The sequence below is a fragment of the Haematobia irritans genome, chromosome 3 (genome assembly GCF_050003625.1).
Source record: "Haematobia irritans isolate KBUSLIRL chromosome 3, ASM5000362v1, whole genome shotgun sequence".
Classification (NCBI taxonomy): domain Eukaryota; kingdom Metazoa; phylum Arthropoda; class Insecta; order Diptera; family Muscidae; genus Haematobia; species Haematobia irritans.
In genome coordinates, this window is record NC_134399.1 from 141,986,757 (window position 1) to 142,006,553 (window position 19,797).

Genomic DNA, 19,797 nt, shown 5'->3' on the forward strand with positions numbered 1-19,797 from the left:
TGGCAAACTTATTACAACTGTATCATCACTGTTTTTCATCGATGTACTTGGATTACCATAGGTAGACTATTGAGCCCATTGTTATATTACCACTGGGCACCATGCCTCCCGAAGCTTTGTTTAGTTCAATGATAAAATACCTTTTTTTAGCTTATTCCCAACGGCGCGTCACATTATGTGTTAAGGCACATGGAGAACTGAAAAACGTTTTAGCAGTTACTTCGATTGATCTCAAGGTATTCAATGTGGACTTGCTGAAAAGTTCATCACGATGAGTCTGATATGGGATCCATGTTAAAAATTGTCAAATTTAAAACCAGATTTGGGTAACATGAAATAGGAAAGTACTACACAGAAAAAAAAAGTAAATTGTGAAAATTTAACTCCACATTTTGACATTTCCACAAAGCGTTGTAAAACTAGGAAAATTTAATGTCCTGGTCTACTTTTTAACTACAACACTCTCCTATAGAAGAAAAAAATTAACTAAAAGTAAAGAAAAAAATCTTTGGCACCAAATCTATTTGTGGGAATCATACGAACATTTTTTTCGCGTTCGTTAATATTGAACTTATATGTACGGTCATTGAATCCCATACCCACGTTGAGTTTATAAAGTCTTTGAAGCATACTTAACAAAAGGAAAATTTAATTGGGCTGTGGAAAATTTCGAAAAAAGTAATAAAATTTAATTATAACTAAATAGTTTTTTACAACAAAAACTAAGTTAAATTTAGCATTAGTTTAACTACGGATTTTATTTTTCAGCGTAATATCTACATAAATGCCTTAAATGCACACGACAATGTAGGCAGCTTTATATTTTATCCCATCGAAATAACTCCATGATAAAAACACGTCATAACACATATCCAGCAGCTTTAATTCATTTATTTATTTAGTATAAAGATATTAAATTATATTTAGTAAATCAATAAATTGATCCAATTGGGATATTGATAAAATCCAGTATAGAATTTAGACTTCCGTAGATACTTTTGTGAGCGGAAACTTTATATTCAGTTATGCGACGGCTTTGCTCCTTTTGTTTTCAACCGTTTTCCGTACGAAGACAATCCAGTTTATTTATTGAAAATAGACTAATTGCAATGAAATCAATTACCACAATTTACGATTTGAAATTTCATCGCCACCGATAAAAATTCTAAATAAAAAAATTTGTTTCTTTTTTAATAATATCATCACTTATGTTCAGTGATTTCTATATTTATAAATCTACAACATTGGGGAGAGCACGCCTCCTTCATTCAAAAGAGGTCATACATTTATCACCCCCCCCCCCCCCCAATTTGATGATCAACACAATGAACAGCCAATAAGAAAATGCATAACTTAAAGAGAAAAGAGATTTTCAATGAGAAAGAGTGAGTGAGAATATGAAATCGCATTGTGTAGGTAAAAAGAGATCAACAACAAATATTCTTTAATAAGGGGGATACGAACAGTACTCACATATGGAATGGGAGGATGTTTTGTACACACACACACACACACCCATACGCTTATACTCTCCCCATATTAATGAAAATGTTGAACTACTCATCTAGAAAGGAGGTGACAATGATCAGTGGTTTTTGTGGTGGTGTTGGTGACAATGTTCTATTTCACATTTTTCTTGAGAGTGCTGGGATTTTTTTCTTTTTGAAAATAATTTCAGTAGTCAGTTGACTTTAGTATAGTTTAGTATTGCGATAGCAATTAACTTAATTAACTTAATTGTGTATTTTGCTAATTGCTAATTGAATTAGTTAAACAAAAAGAAATCGAGTAGAAAATACGAAACGAAAAAAAAAAAATATATCACTAATCAATTACGACCAGTTATAGTGTCTCTTCGTTGAATCGATTTGATGAAAAACCTTAAATATTTTAAAGAACAAAAGAAAATTTATTTCAACCAAATTGGCAAACCAAAAGAGATAAATCCATCACATCCTATTAAAAATAAGAAAAAAGTGCTGAAAAGTTTAGAAAAGTGTGAAAAAGGTGATGCTGTTTTGTCTTTGGGGCTGCTAGGCAATGACCAACAACAAAGAAAATTCGTTCGCTTGCGTATGCCATTGCCAATAGAAATGAACAAATAGCACAGTGACAATTTTCTTAATTAATTGATACATAATTAAGTTATTTTTTTGCGGCACAGAGAGAAGGAGAAATTCAATACTTATTTGTTAATTAGCCATTAGGCGAGCAACATTGATTTATTTCCCACGGACGACAAACGGCATTTTGTGTTAGCGGCAATGTTAAATTATCAACAGCAATCACAACAGACACAGTCACAGCAACATGAAATGCCAGCAATTATGTCAACTATGATTGGCGATAATGGCAGGGTAATAACAACGCAGTCGTCCTCGTTATCGCCTTCTTTGGCCACAACATCTGCAATGGGGAATAATAGTGTCCAGCAATTTTACACCTCAGCCACACAGAATACTCATGCCACGGAACAACAGCGACACTCGCAATCCACCCACCCCACGTCTACAGCTTCAGCCTTATCGTTAATGTCTGGATCTTCTGCATTGACAACGAATGTAGATCCCAGTATGTCATCATTGCAGCATTTACATAGTTTGACTCATAAAAATAGTAATTACGTTAATTCATCTTTGGGATCTTCAAGTTTGGTAATGTGTCCACCAATGGCTATGGCCGCAGTTACCAATTCTCCCAGCACTTCATCTCCCTCAATGTCACCATCGTCTGCTCCGGCATCGTTATCGTTGACCGCCTCCACTATCTATCATCCACAACTATGTGCCACTAAGCCATTATCACCTTCGGCTTGTTTATCGGCAAAACTTTCCAGCTCTTTGACTTTGACCAGTTCACCTGCGGCAGCAACAGTTGTGGGTTCCGGTGCCTACTCTTCCTCTCCGTTCGTCATGGACAAGGGTTCGGAAAATGTTAAACGTTTCTCTGTGAACAATTTACTAGAAATAGCTGCCGTGCAAGATTGCCATCAACAACATCATGCCCACAGTCTGATTACAAACAAATTGCAAATGTCCCATCACCAACAGCATCCACACCATATTCACTTGGAATTGCAGCAGCAGCAACAGCTTCAACAAAATCAACAACTGTCCATCATTTCACCATCACCTGGGGATAATTTGGGTAAGTTTGGACCATATTGCCTTGTGTGGGCTGATGTTGTGAAACGCCCTCAGATGTACATCATTTCATAAAATTGGAAATGAAATTGCATTTTGATTTTTGAACATTTCAAGGATTTCAAAAACTGATTTAGAAATGTCAAAAAGTGTTTATCAAGTATTGTTGATGTGGTGGTGTCATGTAAACTGGCGGTTTACCATCGCAAATTAGTAACTTGAAATGAAGTTAGAATGAAAACAAAAAACACCATAGGAAATATTGATAAATTTTCTGTATTGCATTATAGAATAGAAAAATGATTATAACATTAGTATTACAAACTTGTTATACATATCAAAGTTCAAAAACTCTAACTTTAGAAGCAAAAATTCGATTCGATTCGTATTTGAATTAATACGAATTTAAGTTTTGAGACTTATCTCATAATTTTTTTAGCTTAGTTTGTAAATCGGGGATTCTATACTATTTTTCAATTGTTTTATTTTTCAAATATGTGGTCAAGGTATTTGTCATATACCCATCAATAAATATACTCAAGAACTCATGAATTGATTTAGCTCTGGCACATTAACAAAATCTTGCCAAGTTCCAAAGATTTTGTCTTTCCACAATTTTTTTTTTATTTCTTAAACATAACAAAATTGCTTAAGTATAATACTACGACTAGTCCTTTCTAGACTAATATAGATCACTGTTCCTGATACACCAAGGGGCATTTACAATACCTCTCAAGATTTTGTTTTGGAGTAGACTAATTAGTATTTTTTTAATATATGTATTAATGTGAATGTGATGCAGCTGGTGATTCAATCACGGTTGCCACTCGAGCCAAAAATAATCTACCAAAATTTGGAGAAAATCTTACCAAAAAGTACCAAACAAAAAATTAAAAATGTCAAAATTTTACATATATAGAAAATTTTGTCAAAATTTAATTCCTATAGAAAATTTTGTAAAAATTTTATTTTTATAGAAAATTTTTTCAAAATTTTATTTCTATAGAAAATTTTGTCCAAATTTTATTTTTATAGAAAATTTTGTCAAAATTTTATTTCTATAGAAAATTTTGGCAAAATTGTATTTCAATAGAAAATTTTATTACAATTTTATTTCTATAGAAAATTTTGTGAAAATTTTATTTCAATAGAAAATTTTGTTAAAATTTTATTTCTACAGAAAATTTTGTCAAAATTTTATTTCAATAGAAAATTTTGTTAAAATTTTATTTCTTTGGAAAATTTTGTCAAAATTTTATTTCAATGGAAAATTTTGTCCAAATTTTATTTCAATAGAAAATTTTGTCAAAATTTAATTCCTATAGAAAATTTTGTCAAAATTTTATTTTTATAGAAAATTTTTTCAAAATTTTATTTCTATAGAAAATTTTGTCCAAATTTTATTTTTATAGAAAATTTTGTCAAAATTTTATTTCTATAGAAAATTTTGTGAAAATTTTATTTCAATAGAAAATTTTATTACAATTTTATTTCTCTAGAAAATTTTGTCAAAACTCTACTTCTATAGAAAATTTTGTCAAAACTTTATTTCTACTGAAAATTTTGCCAAATTTTATTTTTACAGAAAATTTTGTCAAAATTTTATTTCTATAGAAAATGTTCTCAAAATTTTATTTCTATAGAAAATTTTGTCAAAATATTATTTCAATGGAAAATTTTGTCAAAATTTTATTTCAATAGAAAATTTTGTTAAAATTTTATTTCTATAGAAAATTTTGTCCAAATTTTATTTTTATAGAAAATTTTGTCAAAATTTTATTTCTATAGAAAATTTTGGCAAAATTGTATTTCAATAGAAAATTTCATTAAATTTTATTTCTATAGAAAATTTTGTCAAAATTTTATTTCAATAGAAAATTTTGTTAAAATTTTATTTCTACAGAAAATTTTTGTCAAAATTTTATTTCTATAGAAAATTTTGTCAACATTTTTTTTTATAGAAAATTTTGTTAAAATTTTATTTCTACAGAAAATTTTGTCAAAATTTTATTTGTATAGAAAATTTTGTCAAAACTTTATTTTTATAGAAAATTTTGTCAAAATTTTATTTTTATAGAAAATTTTGTCAAAATTTTATTTCAATAGAAAATTTTGTTAAAATTTTATTTCTATAGAAAATTTTGTCAAAATTTTATTTCAATGGAAAATTTTGTCCAAATTTTATTTCAATAGAAAATTTTGTCAAAATTTAATTCCTATAGAAAATTTTTTCAAAATTTTATTTTTATAGAAAATTTTTTCTAAATTTTATTTCTATAGAAAATTTTGTCCAAATTTTATTTTTATAGAAAACTTTGTCAAAATTTTATTTCTATAGAAAATTTTGTGAAAATTTTATTTCAATAGAAAATTTTATAACAATTTTATTTCTCTAGAAAATTTTGTTAAAACTGTACTTCTATAAAAAATTTTGTCAAAACTTTATTTCTACAGATAATTTTGCCAAATTTTATTTTTACAGAAAATTTTGTCAAAATTTTTTTTCTATAGAAAATTTTGTCAAAATTTTATTTTTATAGAAAATTTTCTCAGAATTTTGTTTAAATAGAAAATTTTGTTAAAATTTTATTTCTATAGAAAATTTTGTTAAAATTTTATTTCTATAGAAAATTTTGTCAAAATATTATTTCAATGGAAAATTTTGTCAAAATTTTATTTCAATAGAAAATTTTGTTAAAATTTTATTTCTATAGAAAATTTTGTGAAAATTTTATTTTTATAGAAAATTTTCTCAAAATTTTGTTTAAATAGAAAATTTTGTTAAAATTTTATTTCTATAGAAAATTTTGTCAAAATATTATTTCAATGGAAAATTTTGTCAACATTTTTTTTCAATAGAAAATTTTGTTAAAATTTTATTTCTATAGAAAATTTTGTCAAAATTTTATTTCTATAGAAAATTTTGTGAAAATTTTATTTTTATAGAAAATTTTCTCAAAATTTTGTTTAAATAGAAAATTTTGTTAAAATTTTATTTCTATAGAAAATTTTGTCAAAATATTATTTCAATGGAAAATTTTGTCAACATTTTTTTTCAATAGAAAATTTTGTTAAAATTTTATTTCTATAGAAAATTTTGTCCAAATTTTATTTTTATAGAAAATTTTGTCAAAATTTTATTTTTATAGAAAATTTTGTCAAAATTTTATTTCTATAGAAAATTTTGGCAAAATTGTATTTCAATAGAAAATTTCATTAAATTTTATTTCTATAGAAAATTTTGTCAAAATTTTATTTTTATAGAAAATTTTGTCAAAATTTTATTTCAATGGAAAATTTTGTCCAAATTTTATTTCAATAGAAAATTTTGTTAAAATTTTATTTCTATAGAAAATTTTGTCAAAATTGTTTTCTATAGAAAATTTTGTCTAAATTTTATTTTTATAGAAAATGTTGTTAAATTTTTTTTCTATAGAAAATTTTATTTCAATAGAAAAATTTGTCAAAATTTTATGTTTATAGAAAATTTTGTCAAAATTTTATTTCTATAGAAAATTTTGTACAAATTTTGTCAAAATTTTATTTCTATAGAAAATTTTGTCAATTTTTTATACAAAATTTTGTCAATTTTTTCTATAGAAAATTTTGTTGCTATAGAAAATTTTGTCCAAATTTTAATTCTATGCAAAATTTTTATTTCTATAGAAAGTTTTGTCAAAATTTTATTTTTATAGAAAAGTTTGTCAAAATTTTATTGCTGTAGAAAATTTTGTCAAAATTTTATATGTATACAAAATGTTGTCAAAATTTTATTTCTGTAGAAAATTTTGTCAAAGTTTTATTTCTTTAAAAAATTTTGTCAAAATTTTATTTATTTAAAAAATTTTATCAAAAATTTATTTCTATACAAATTTTTGTCAAAATTTTTTTCTATAGAAAATGTGTGAAGAGGAATAATTTGCCATAGAATATCTACCAATCTACTAAACAGTAAAAAATCTACCATTTTTTGTAGAATTCTACCATCTGTGGCAACCGTGGATTCAATGCATATTTCTTTTGCACAGAAAAAAATTTCAGGAAAATTTTTCCAATTAAAATTTTAATTGAGTTTTAAAAAATATTCAATTAAAAATTTAATTGAATCTACAAATTTTTTAATTGAAATAAAAATCAATCACACAAATTAATAGTATCAATTAAATTTTTAATTGGATCAATTAATTTTTTAATTGACTGTCAATTAATTTTTTAATTGATACTATCATTTCTGTGATTGAAGACATTTCAATTAAAAAATTAATTGGATCAATTAATTTCGTGATTGAATCAGAAAAAAATTTTTTTGTGTGTGGCAAATCTACTCTCGAGGTTTATAACGATTTAGTTACACTAATAGAAAAAGTTTCGTTATATTAAGAAATGTGTCGTTAAAGGTCAGCCAACGAATCAAATTCTTTAATACAATGAAATATTTCGTTATTATGACGAATTTTTTATTAATTAACGTAACGTTTCGTACTATTAACGAATATTTTCATTGTATGAATGAAAATGTTTCGTTATATGTATGAAATTTTTTCGTTTGCTGAGTTTTAATGAAATTTTCTTTGTGTGCAGTTTTGGGGTTACGTTTTCTTCTATAAGTTTGAGAATTTCCGGATTTATGTGTTGGTACAGACGTGTGTTATAGTTGTCTGCTGCTTGCTGAATTTCATCTCTTGATTTTTAGATCCCTATATAGATCACTGTTCCTTACAGTAATAGAAAACATTTCGTTATATTAACGAAATGTGTCGTTAAAAGTCAGCCAATGAAACAAATTCGTTAATACAACAACAATGTTCGTTATTATAACGAATTTTCTGGTAATGAACGTAACATTTCGTATTATAAACGAATATTTGCATTATAATAATGAAACGTTATGTCAATGAAAATTTTTCGTTGGCTGAATTTTAATGAAATTTTCTTTGTGTGTATATACCAAGAGGCATTTAACTACAATATCTCTCTCAAGATTTCGGAGCTGTTGTGGAGTATTTGAAAGCTTTTAATAATACTTTCTTTAGTGCATCCCCAGAGCTGGATACCATATGCCCATATTGGCTTTAGGACTTTGTATACCATAGGTTTATTTTCGATGATTTTTATTTCGATGATTGTACATTGTGAATGTCGAAAGACTGTGATATATCCAAAAGTACATCTGAACATACCTCCTTTTTTTGAAGGTTTCTGTGTGTGTGTGTAACACATCGAAATATTGCTACAAGACCCCATAAAGTATATAAATATATTCTGGGTCGTGGTGAAATTCTGAGTAGATCTGAGCATGTCCGTCCGTCCGTCTGTTGAAATCACGCTAACATCCGAACGAAACAAGCTATCGACTTGAAACTTGGTATCGGTCCACTTTTACGTATAGCCCCCATATAAACGGACCCCCAAATTTGGCTTGCAGACCCTCTAAGAGAAGCAAATTTCATCCGATCCGGCTGAAATTTGGTACATGGTGTTAGTATATGGTCTCTAACAACCATGCAAAAATTGGTCCACATCGGTCCATAATTATATATAGCCCCCATATAAACGGACCCCCAAATTTGGTTTGCAGACCCTCTAAGAGAAGCAAATTTCATCCGATCCGGCTGAAATTTGGTACATGGTGCTAGTATATGGTCTCTAACAACCATGCAAAAATTGGTCCATATCGGTCCATAATTATATATAGCCCCCATATAAACCGATCCCCCGATTTGGCTTTCGGAGCCTCTAAGAGAAGCAAATTTCATCCGATCCGGCTGAAATTTGGTACATGCTGTTAGTATATAGTCTCTAACGACCGTGCAAAAATTGGTCCACATCGGTGCATAATTATATATAGCCCCCATATGAAATTGAGGATAAATAATTCGCGAAAACGCTGGCTTTTTCTCGGTTAGTTTTTGCCATGTGTGCATGCATGGCTCGAATTGGTTGGTTGAAGGCAGCGTTGCCAATTTAGTTATTTTCCCGCTAGATTTGTTTTTTTTTATACCCTTCACCACTACTGTGGTACAGGGTATAATAAGTTTGTGCATTTGTATGTAACGCCAAGAAATAGTGGTCATAGACCCATCTTTTAGTATACCGATCGGCTTAGAATTAAATTCTGAGTCGATTTAGCGATACCCGTCTGTCTGTCCGTCCGTCCGTCCGTCTGTCTGCATATGTAATTTTGTGCACAAAGTACAGCTCGCAATTTAAGTCGGATCGTCCTCAAATTTGGCATAGGGCCGTTTCTTGGGACAGAGACAATCACTATTGGTTTTGGAAAAAATCGGTTCAGATTTAGATATAGATGCCATATATATTTATCCCCGATTTGGTCATAGTTACCGTGTTTATCAACCGATTTTCTTGAAATACCGTACATCCAAATATTTTATGAATCTCGAAAATCTTGCAAAATATCAGCCAAATCGGTTCAGATTCAGATATAGCTCCCACATATATCTTTCGTCCGATTTAGACTCATATGACCACAGAGGCCAAAGTTTACCACCGATCTTCGTGAAATTTTGCACAGAGGGTAGAATTGACATTCTACCAATAGTATCGTTAAGGGTGTCAAATTTTAAAATCGGTTCAGATTTAGATATAGCTCACATATATATCTTTCGCCCGATTTGGACTTATATGGTCTCAAAAGCCAGAGTTTTGCCCTGACTTACTTCAAATTTTGCACAAGCGGTACTTTTACCGATACTATTGTATGAGCCAAATATGGTCAAAATCTGTTCAGATTTAGATATAGCTCCCATATATATATATTTCGCTCGATTTGGACTTATATGGTCTCAAAAGCCAGAGTTTTGCCCTGACTTACTTCAAATTTTGCACAAGCGGTAATTTTACCGATACTATTGTATGTGCCAAATATGGTCAAAATCTGTTCAGATTTAGATATAGCTCACATATATATATTTCGCCCGATTTGGACTTATATGGTCTCAAAAACCAGGGTTTTGCCGTGATTTGCTTCAAATTTCGCACAAGGAGTACGTTTAGTAGTATCGGTAATTGTGCCAAATTTTGTTGAAATCGGTTCAGATTTAGATATGGCTCCCATATATATCTTCCGTCCGATTTGCACTCATATGACCAGGGGGGCCAAAGTTATACTCCCATTTACGTTATTAATTCATCCGATCCGGCTGAAATTTGGTACATGGTGTTAGTATATGGTCTCTAACAACCATGCAAAAATTGGTCCACATCGGTCCATAATTATATATAGCCCCCATATAAACGGACCCCCAAATTTGGCTTGCAGACCCTCTAAGAGAAGCAAATTTCATCCGATCCGGCTGAAATTTGGTACATGGTGCTAGTATATGGTCTCTAACAACCATGCAAAAATTGGTCCATATCGGTCCATAATTATATATAGCCCCCATATAAACCGATCCCCCGATTTGGCTTTCGGAGCCTCTAAGAGAAGCAAATTTCATCCGATCCGGCTGAAATTTGGTACATGCTGTTAGTATATAGTCTCTAACGACCGTGCAAAAATTGGTCTACATCGGTGCATAATTATATATAGCCCCCATATGAAATTGAGGATAAATAATTCGCGAAAACGCTGGCTTTTTCTCGGTTAGTTTTTGCCATGTGTGCATGCATGGCTCGAATTGGTTGGTTGAAGGCAGCGTTGCCAATTTAGTTATTTTCCCGCTAGATTTGTTTTTTTTTATACCCTTCACCACTACTGTGGTACAGGGTATAATAAGTTTGTGCATTTGTATGTAACGCCAAGAAATAGTGGTCATAGACCCATCTTTTAGTATACCGATCGGCTTAGAATTAAATTCTGAGTCGATTTAGCGATACCCGTCTGTCTGTCCGTCCGTCCGTCCGTCTGTCTGCATATGTAATTTTGTGCACAAAGTACAGCTCGCAATTTAAGTCGGATCGTCCTCAAATTTGGCATAGGGCCGTTTCTTGGGACAGAGACAATCACTATTGGTTTTGGAAAAAATCGGTTCAGATTTAGATATAGATGCCATATATATTTATCCCCGATTTGGTCATAGTTACCGTGTTTATCAACCGATTTTCTTGAAATACCGTACATCCAAATATTTTATGAATCTCGAAAATCTTGCAAAATATCAGCCAAATCGGTTCAGATTCAGATATAGCTCCCACATATATCTTTCGTCCGATTTAGACTCATATGACCACAGAGGCCAAAGTTTACCACCGATCTTCGTGAAATTTTGCACAGAGGGTAGAATTGACATTCTACCAATAGTATCGTTAAGGGTGTCAAATTTTAAAATCGGTTCAGATTTAGATATAGCTCACATATATATCTTTCGCCCGATTTGGACTTATATGGTCTCAAAAGCCAGAGTTTTGCCCTGACTTACTTCAAATTTTGCACAAGCGGTACTTTTACCGATACTATTGTATGAGCCAAATATGGTCAAAATCTGTTCAGATTTAGATATAGCTTCCATATATATATTTCGCCCGATTTGGACTTATATGGTCTCAAAAGCCAGAGTTTTGCCCTGACTTACTTCAAATTTTGCACAAGCGGTACTTTTACCGATACTATTGTATGTGTTAAATATGGTCAAAATCTGTTCAGATTTAGATATAGCTCACATATATATATTTCGCCCGATTTGGACTTATATGGTCTCAAAAACCAGGGTTTTTCCGTGATTTGCTTCAAATTTCGCACAAGGAGTACGTTTAGTAGTATCGGTAATTGTGCCAAATTTGGTTGAAATCGGTTCAGATTTAGATATGGCTCCCATATATATCTTCCGTCCGATTGGCACTCATATCACCAGGGGGGCCAAAGTTATACTCCCATTTACGTGAAATTTCGCATAGATAGCAGAATTATTATTCTAACTATACATGTCAAATTTAGTCAAAATCGGTTCAGATTATATATAGCTCCCATATATACGTACACCAGAGTTGGGGAAATGTGGTAAACTGTTACACATTTTAGACCCATTTTCAATGGAAGTTTCCTCCAATTAACTGGATAGCGTTAGCCGATTTAAATTTTAATTACAGAGATTTTGTAGATGTAAAAAATTGTCTCCTTTATATAGCCTCCAGCAAATGTGAAGTAGTTGAGATGGTAACACAATTTTTGAGCTATATAGGGGTGAAGGGTATAATATAGTCGGCCCCGCCCGACTTTACTTACTTGTTTCCTTTTATCTTTAAAATTTAATTATTGTGTATACTTAATATAAGTCGGAGATGTTTTAACTTGTATAATCCTGCACTGTAATTATTAGATTTTAATCTTGTTGTGTAGGTACTTAATAAAATGAAATGAAATAATAAATCACACCTGCATACCTTGTGATATATTCTATTCAATAGCAATGAAATCGATTTTGATTGTACGCATTTGCCAAAAATTTAACATAGAACATGCGATTCTCCACAAGAACCTAATAGTGATTTCCCAGTAATTTTAAAATTAAAATCATATGACCTTGTCAATTGTTTAGAGATTTTAGCGTCAAACGAATTTCATACCGATTAAAACTCCTTCACGTATTTGACAATCCATTATCTCAATAAATTAATTTTACGATGAACATGATGGTGATGATGAACATGATGACGATGACGATGATCACCAACATATCAATTTCTCCACTTCAAACGAAACTAAAGAAAAGTTGGATATGTTACACATACGTCAAGCGTTTGTGGTTTTCATGACAATCCCGACACAGTTGACATGACATTACGTTAATTTGTGTTGACAGTGGCGGCCGCACACACGAATTTGGGGGAAAAACAAACCGAGGAACAGTCCAGGGTCGATGAATTATAATTTATACACTTATAAGTGTTTATAAATTTTAAAACTATAGTTTTGAAACTGCCTAGTCCGATAGGGACTTAGGCTACCAAAACAGAAAACTCCTGCCAGAAGAAAACACCCCGGAGTTCACCGCTTCCAGATGGTGTTAGGTTAGATTAGATTATATCACAACACGCAGAGAAGAAATATGACCACCCCAACCATTTTTTAAGAGCAAAAATTAATTTGTGTTGTATTCATAATATTGTACCACATAAGAATGCTATGGGCGAAAGACCTAGACCCCGGCTGAAGGTCGTCCATTTATATCATTTCGAAATCGCGTTAATCCACTTTGGGCTCTGTCCATAGAAGAACATATTGAATCTCTGTTGAAGACCGACCACTTATGTCATGTTGGAATTGCGTTAGTTCATTTTGGACTCCATCCATAGGAGAATGCCTTAAAACCCAGACGTAAAAACGAAAACTGCTGTGATAGACCGCTATTCAGAACAACAAAAGTGTGTATAGTTGCCACCATTGTCAAATTCCAGAATGAGAAAATAGGCCCCACTTCAAAACAAAGCTTAACCCAAAACAGAAAATTGAAGTTTATTTTCACCTGAAATGTTGGGGTTTATTTTCATAAAAAAAACCTAAAAAATATGTGTTATTGTTTTCCATACAATATTTTAGGGTCCTACTTCATTTAGGTTTCACGGCAAATTTTCATGAGGTCCATATTCTAGCACCAAGCAAAGGATGTACAGTTTTCACCATTGGCAAAAAGCGAAAATAGGACAAACTTGAAAATTAAGCACAATTCCAAAACGAATTGGAAATTTTCATAATGTAAACGGGCCCCAAAAATAAAATTATATTACATCCCAAAAAAAAAAAAAAAAACATAAAAATTGGCATTGTTGTTTTCCATATAAGTTTTTAGGGTCCTACTTCATTTAGATTTTGATGTTAATTTTCATGGGCCCATATTCATAGCGCCGCTCCCTATATGATGAATTGGGGAGTTGTTTCATAGTGAAAAAAAAAAAACACTTCAAAACTCATCATAAAGGGAGCGGTGCTATGAATATGGACCCATGAAAATTAACCTCAAAACCTAAATGAAATAGGACCCCAAAAACATATATAAAAAAACAACACTAATGCTTTACGTTCTTATGGGGAGTATTTTACTATAGGGCCCATTTATATTATTACTATTAACCCTAATATCTAAAATGAAAATTAACCCCAATTTCCCTTTTGGGATTGTGCTTTATTTTCAAATGGGGCCTATTTTGGCGATGGTGGCAAGTGGTGGCCGCTTCCTTTATGATAAATTGCGGAGCTATTTCTGAGTGGAAAAAACCTTCCCAAATTAAAAATGAAATAAATCCCCAAAATATTAAATAACAGGTTGGCTGATAAGTCCCCGGTCTGACACATAGATGGCGTCGCTAGTATTAAATGGATATTATTTTTATATAGTACTAACCTTCAAATGATTCGTGTGAAAATTTGACGTCTGTAAGTCAATTAGTTTGTGAGACAGAGCGTCTTTTGTGAAACAACTTTTGTTTTTGTGAAAAAAATGAAAAAAAAGAATTTCGTGTTTTGATAAAATACTGTTTTCTGAAGGGAAAAAATACGGCGGAAGCAAAAACTTGGCTTGATAATGAGTTTCCGGACTCTGCCCCAGGGAAATCAATAATAATTGATTGGTATGCAAAATTCAAGCGTCGTGAAATGAGCACGGAGGACGGTGAACGCAGTGGACGCCCGAAAGAGGTGGTTACCGACGAAAACATCAAAAAATCCACAAAATGATTTTGAATGACCGTAAAATGAAGTTGATCGAAGTAGCAGAGGCCTTAAAGATATCAAAGGAACGTGTTGGTCATATCATTCATCAATATTTGGATATGCGGAAGCTCTGTGCAAAATGGGTGCCACGCGAGCTCACATTTGACCAAAAACAACTACGTGTTGATGATTCTGAGCTGTGTTTGCAGCTGTTAACTCGTAAAAAACCCAGTTTTTCCATCGATATGTGACAATGGATGAAACATGGCTCCATCACTACACTCCTGAGTCCAATCAACAGTCGGCTAAGTGGACAGCGACCGGTGAAGCGTCTCCGAAGTGTGAAAAGACTCAAAAGTCCGCTGGCAAAGGATTTAATGGCCTCTGTTTTTGGGATGCGCATGGAATAATTTTTATCGATTATCTTGAGAGGGGAAAAACCATCAACAGTGACTATTATATGGCGTTATTAGAGCGTTTGAAGGTCGAAATCGCGGCAAAACGGTCCCATATGAAGAAGAAAAAAGTGTTGTTCCAGCAAGACAACGCACCGTGCCACAAGTCATTGAGAACAATGGCAAAAATTCATGAATTGGGCTTCGAATAGCTTCCCCACCCTCCGTATTCTCCAGATCTGGCCCCCAGCGACATTTTCTTTTTCTCAGACCTCAAAAGGATGCTCGCAGGAAATAATTTGGCTGCAATGAAGAGGTGATCGCCGAAACTGAGGCCTATTTTGAGGCAAAACCGAAGGAGTACTACGAAAATGGTATCAAAAAATTTGAAGGTCGTTATCATCGTTGTATCGCTCTTGAAGGGAACTATGTTGAATAATAAAAGCGAATTTTGAAAAAAAAATGTGTTTTTCTTTGTTAGACCGGGGACCAATCATCCAACCTGTTAAATCCCCAAAAAATTTCTGTAGGCCAAATTGGGTATCTATTTTGTTCCTTTTTTGGGGATTTGTTTCATAGAGACCATTTTAACATCTGGGTACGAATCTTCAATCATAAAACTATTATAATACAATCTATTCGGTATAATAGAGTCTCAATAGCAAAACCATATACTGTACATTAAAATAATAAAGCTGTGCAACAATCTTGAGTACTCTCACAAAAACGGAGGATTATTTTAGTACACTACTCGTACATGGGGAAATGAAAGTATAACCGAAAAACATCAGTGAAAACAAAAATAGGGATTCCACAAAAAAAAAGGCAAATCACAAACACAGATATTATTATCCGATGGATATAAAGAAAGAAGTCGCAATTACATCGTAACTTACTCCACACCAACCAAATGAATAGATTCATTCTTATCCACTATAGCCTGCCTCATCTGGAAGCATTGGCAATGGCAGCGGCAACAGCCCCACGAGTGCAGTTATATCGTGGTGCATCTACAATGTCGCTCTTAATTTACTTGAGTTGAGTGGAACATGTGCAATCATGCAACTCAAACTGTATCCTTTTCAAAATAAAATATTTGTGAAAAGTACCCGGGATACACTTCACAACGAGAGTATCGTCACCCATGCAGCAGAGAGTATGGGTAAGTGTCTGAATTCAATGTTGTCGTGGATGGATGGACGGATATATTGCATTCATCCATCTAGCCAGGCAACCCTTAGTAGTAGCAACAGTTGCTCTCTTTAGATAGAGTGTTGATATTGGTGAGAGGGGAAAGTGAACTGAATTATCCTATACAATTTCCTGGCATCGAGGGAATTGCTTACGATTGGCTATGTAGCGGGTTGAGAATTTTTTGTTGCTGTTTGTTTTCCTTAACTGAATGTGGATCATGCCACAATGACGGTCTGGTTGACTGACACATAGACGGACTTGAAAATCAAAGAGTTTTGTTTTGACTTTTCGAAATATTTGTGTGTGATATTTTCGGGGGGTTGGAGAGTATTCATTATAACTAGCTGTATGTATGTGTATGTGTGTGTGTGAGTATGGAACTTCATAAAAAAAAGAGTTTCACTTTTTAGTGAATCTCTCTGGGGAGACAATAAATTGTCTTTTTCCTTCTGATGTTGATGTTGATGCTTCTACCTCTGCTTTTGTGAAGAGTCTGCTTCATGTTTTTTTTTCTTCATTCAATATCTGTGAGATTTGTCTCTCGATATGCTGGGTGGGTCTGAGGGTTGTAGCAATTGATGATTGCTGACAAATTGCCATCAATTGGGAAGTGACAGATTTATTTCATGGTGACAATTGTGTATATCGCATCGTTGTTTTTTATTCCAAATTCTTTTTTGGTTGTTTTTTTTACGAAAGGTTTACGTTTTTTTATTTTATTTTTAAATTAGTTTATGAAGAGAAAGGGGAGCTGAATTGTTATGGACTAAAATTTTTCGTTTTTTTTTTTGTGATATTAAAACTTTTTTGTATTTGTGAATCATACTGTAGCATCTGTTGACTATTTTTTATGATATGTTATGTGAGAAATAAGGCATATACTTTCTTTCTTCTAAGGTAGATGTAAATAATATAGAGATAAGACTAAAATTTAAAATCATCATGGAGTTTAAATTCATAATAAACAGAGGCCGGGGCATATTTAAAATTATGTGGGCTACAATAGATTTATGTCGACAGATTATCATCTTAACTTATCCGATCGGCTTCAAAGTAAACTATTTGTTTGAGTTTTTCTTTTCGCGGTAAAAATTTGTGTTATCGTTGAAAACAAGCAATAATTAGTTGCCGTGGTATAACCAAATTTTCTTATAAGAAATACATATTTAATAAGATTGTCAAATAAATTATTTTTCAGTTTTTTTCTTACATACACTCAAAAAAAGTTAAATCTATGTGGCACTAATGCCAATTTAATTCTGTTTTAGTTCATGGAATTATTATATTTGGAGTAAGTTTCTTCGATTTTAATATTTGTTTTGTTAGTTAAATTAACTTCAAAAAGGGGGATAGTTATACACAAATGAAGCATAAAGATTTATTACATTTAATAGTTTTACTTTGATTTGCTTCAAATTGTGCGCAAGGAGTACAATTAGCTAGTGTGCGCTGAGTTTGGAGGACATTAGTTCAGATTTAGATATAATTCCCATATAAATCCTACGCCCGAGTTAGACTCATATGACCACCGGAGACCAAATTTTCACTCCGATTAACTTGAAATTTTTCACAGGTGTTAGAATTAGAATTCCAGTTATGCAGACTGAATTTAATTGAAATCGGTTCATATTTAGATATAGCTCTCATATATATCGTACGCACTTATATAACCCCAAAAGGCAGGATTTTACTCTGATTTGCTTAAAATTGTGTATATTTGATAGAATTATCAAGTGTGCCAAATTTAATCGAAATCGGTTCAGATTTAGGTATAGCCCCCAGCAATGGTCCAAAAATATTATATATCGTTGGAAAGGTGTTTGAGAGAACTTTATTCTTATGTAATTGAAAAAAAAAAATACGAAAACTTTAAGTTTTTGGGGCAAGGAACAATTTTTTCAAAAATTCTGATTTTTTTATTAACTTTTGAACTTATTGTGATATGGTTATGATTATTATTTATTTTTGCAGGCAAAATTCTTTTAAGAAACTATTCCCAAAATTTGTATCAAAAATTCCCAAAAATTCCAAAAGTGTGGATCGTATTTTTTTTGTAATTTGCATATTTCTCAGCTGTTTACTGGTAACATATTCAAAAGTTTTACAGTTAGTTAGTGGACACATGTGGGGTTTCAGAAAAGAGATCGGCTTAGCAATCGTGCTTTGCCAAATGAGAATTTTAAACATTTTTTTCTTTTTGAAAAATTGCCGATTTTGGGAGAAGAAGAACTTGACAAAAATGATCGATAAAAGTTTAAAACGTATATTTATTTGGTGTTCTATGAGAAACAAGCAAAAAACGGTTAAGAGAAATCTATGTTACAACAGAAAGAAAGTATGTGCCTTTTTCCAAAAAAAAGTGGTTTAAATTCGGTTTTTTTTTAATACTAATTTGTGGACTTCACAACTTTTAATCTAAAGCACATAGGTACACAATTTGTTCTTCCAAAATTCGTAGAAATGTGTAGGGAATGCAGTTAAGAAGAGAAATTATAGATCCACTCAAAAAAGGTTCAAAATGCTGACCCCACTTCAAAAACAAAATTGCAAAAAAATAAATTGTGGATCCCATATCTTGCGAACGGAAGAAAATACGAGTAATTGCACATGCACACGAGCAATACAAGTTCTATCCAGCAAAGAAATTATCGGAATCGGTTCAAAATTGCGGAGATGACAGCGAAGACAAAATTTCATATCCCCAAAGTGACCAACTTTCAACGTCTACAGGTCAGACCGTGGACCCAGTAGGGACAAAATTTGCAAACTTATAGGAAAACGCCTCAGCTTTCACCCAATTTATGTTGATATCTTTATCTGATCAAAAGTTGCAGAATTATTTCCAAACAAGTATATACGGCCGTAAGTTCGGCCAGGCCGAATCTTATGTACCCTCCACCATGGATTGCGTAGAAACTTCTACGAAAGACTGCCATCCACAAATTTCAACTCACATGGTTGTTAAATATCATATACTACCACCACGTACCAAATTTCAACCAGATCGGATGAATTTTGCTTCTCCAAAAGGCACCGGAGGTCAAATCTGGGGATCGGTTTATATGGGAGCTATATATAATTATGAACTGATAGGAACCAATTCCTGCATGGTTGTTGGATACCATCTACACGCACAGAAAAACCATGTTTGGACATGGTTGCCGCATCCATTTAGTGCTTATCTAGAGCATGTAATTGCCGCGAAAACCATGTATTTTGTCTTTGTAAAAATAATTTTCGAGCGGAGAAAAATGTATGGTGGCAATAAGCATTTGAATGGTTCCCAAATGCCGCAAACATGTTCTATCATTAAAATGATAGAATTTGAGACCAATAAATGGTCGGGAAAATCATGTACCTGACCATTAATTTTTTTTTACTTTTTTACAGGGAAAAAAGTATTTTTATAGGTTAAGTATAGACATGTCTAGAACCATTACATGGCCATAAAGACCATTTA

At 31.9% G+C, this 19,797-nt stretch overlaps 1 protein-coding gene across 1 annotated transcript in view; it reads left to right on the forward strand.

Moving 5' to 3' along the window:
• Positions 1-1,705: 1,705 nt before the first annotated feature.
• LOC142230370 (uncharacterized) overlaps positions 1,706-19,797 on the forward strand; it is a 34,996-nt gene continuing 16,904 nt past the window's right edge. The window contains exon 1 of the mRNA XM_075301016.1: positions 1,706-3,147. Coding sequence (XP_075157131.1) covers positions 2,265-3,147 — 883 coding nt within the window. The 5' untranslated portion in view covers positions 1,706-2,264. The remainder of the gene's footprint in view (positions 3,148-19,797) is intronic.